The 2,078-nt window shown below is 38.5% G+C and overlaps 1 protein-coding gene across 1 annotated transcript; it reads left to right on the top strand.

Moving 5' to 3' along the window:
- Nucleotides 1–203: 203 nt before the first annotated feature.
- On the top strand, nt 204–774 carry LOC128212857 (uncharacterized). Its single transcript, XM_052918234.1, has 2 exons — nt 204–238; nt 405–774. Exons 1-2 carry the CDS (start codon nt 225–227, stop codon nt 721–723), a joined length of 333 nt encoding a protein of 110 aa, XP_052774194.1. The 5' UTR covers nt 204–224; the 3' UTR covers nt 724–774.
- The last annotated feature ends 1,304 nt before the right edge of the window (nt 775–2,078 follow it).

Raw genomic sequence — 2,078 nt, 5'->3', positions numbered from 1 at the left:
TCAATATCTCGAAATTCACCTTTTATTTGTACCGGCATGGGAAAACCCAGTTATGGCAATTCCGGGCTATATATATTGACGATTGTCATTGTCTGTTTCAGTGATGTCATTTGTTTACCGCGTTTTTGGAAATGCGTTGAAAACGGCATCGGGGCTGAAAATGCATAAGCAATGAAATGACGATGTAGACCCATTCACATGCTGTCAGAAACACAACGGCGAGCATGGCGCGGCATATGTAAGTGTATTATATAATAGCATTTTTGTTTAATATTATTATAGTACTTCTCTATAATTAAGCAAGTATCTACCAGTCATAAGCTTAGGCATTTGCATTAAAGGTTAACAAACTATTGCAATTACAAATAGAGATACTTTTTAATGGCATATATGTATTTATTCAGGTTTACCACACATGGATCCGATAAGCAGTTTCTGTACCCGAAATGCATGCAGGAGTCCACCACACAGACGGACCTGAACAGGAATTGGCGAGGAGAAGATGGCACAACACGCTACACGTGCGACATGTGTGGAATTTCAATGAAGGTGGAAATAGATCACCCTAGGGATCAAATCGCTCGAATCAGGCACCTCGAGTGGCCAAAAATGCTGTCCAAATACCAAGTAACTGTGACATTGGCGAGAAATCAAACCAGTGCGCTGAATGTGGGAACTGTTATCGGCACAGAAGTACCTTGTGGTGCAAGCACAAGGCATTAAACACAACAAATAAAACATCACATTTTAGATTATAAGTATAGTTCATGGCCGAAATTTAAGGTTCATCCATACCCGAGCGTAGGTGTTTTGCGGAAACGAGGTTTACCAAATCTCCGCAGAACACCCTGCGCGAGGGTTGGAATGAACCTATCTTACGGATATGGTAGATGCTTTTCCCCCACTTCAGTTAAACAAAAAATGTAGAAATGCTTTGTGCGTAGTGAAAATAATGTGCGTATAGATATGTAATAATTCGTGGTAGTCATAGATATGCACGCAGTGATTCAAATTATGTAAATAATCAAATCTTTTCTTAAATAGTTCTGAAAAAAGGACAACATTATTTCTTGAATTGAGCGCGAAAACTTTTCTATAATGCCATTTGAGGCGAGAAATAATAATTCCATACGGGTACTTGTTTTATCTTTGCTCGTCGTCAAGAGAAATATTTTGCTTGCACGGCCAGTTTTTTAGGTCTACATATCTGAGGTGGGAGAAAGTAGAATCTCAGGCAGATCATAACAAAAGTATTGTTTATTAATTACTAGTATTCGTTATGTTATTTGATTACTTATGTGTGATTTTATCTGAATATCTGTGATCGCTTTTATTGTCAATCATTTTATTCAATGTATAGCTGCAACAAGCAGAAAAATGTCTCCTTGTTATTATGACGTCATGACATAGTTGTATAGTTCCTATGATTTGATGTTTCTTTAAACATATTTGTATGCATGTACATGACCTTTTGTGCACTTGCCTTTTTGTGTAAAACTAATCTAAGATGTACAGTTATTTAATAAATGAAGAACATTTCGATCATGATTTTGTCTTTATTTCTGTAAAATAGCACGTATACATACAGTTGACAGAATATATTCAGTGATATAAACATTGTGCCGGGTAGAGCAATACATTGCCGTTGTATCATCACATGCGTTTGCATTTGTGGTCTCGTGACTTTGTTTGTTCATCCCCGGTGGACACGCTCTTAAGCAAATAAAGTATCTTGATTAAATACATAAACAAGCCTATGAATATATACAAAAAACATAAAAGGCAATATATATATGTGTGTGTGTGTGCGTGCGTGCGTGCGTGCGTGCGTGCGAGCGAGCGAGCGAGCGAGCGTGCGTGCGTGCGTGCGTGCGTGCGTGCGTGCGTGCGTGCGTGCGTGCGTGCGTGCGTGTGATTAATATTAAAACAATGGCAACTCGATCACACGCGAAATTGGCAAACGACATATGTGTATACATTCGTATGACCCAGAACCATCAGGTGAATGCCATAAAACAAACAAACAATAGCATGTAAATCCAATTGCGGCATTCAAACCTTCATGGATTGTACAACAA

This window comes from Mya arenaria, chromosome 13, assembly GCF_026914265.1.
Source record: "Mya arenaria isolate MELC-2E11 chromosome 13, ASM2691426v1".
NCBI classification, from domain to species: Eukaryota; Metazoa; Mollusca; class Bivalvia; order Myida; family Myidae; genus Mya; species Mya arenaria.
The sequence above is the reverse complement of the archived record's forward strand: the minus strand, read 5'-3'. Positions and strand labels throughout refer to the sequence as shown.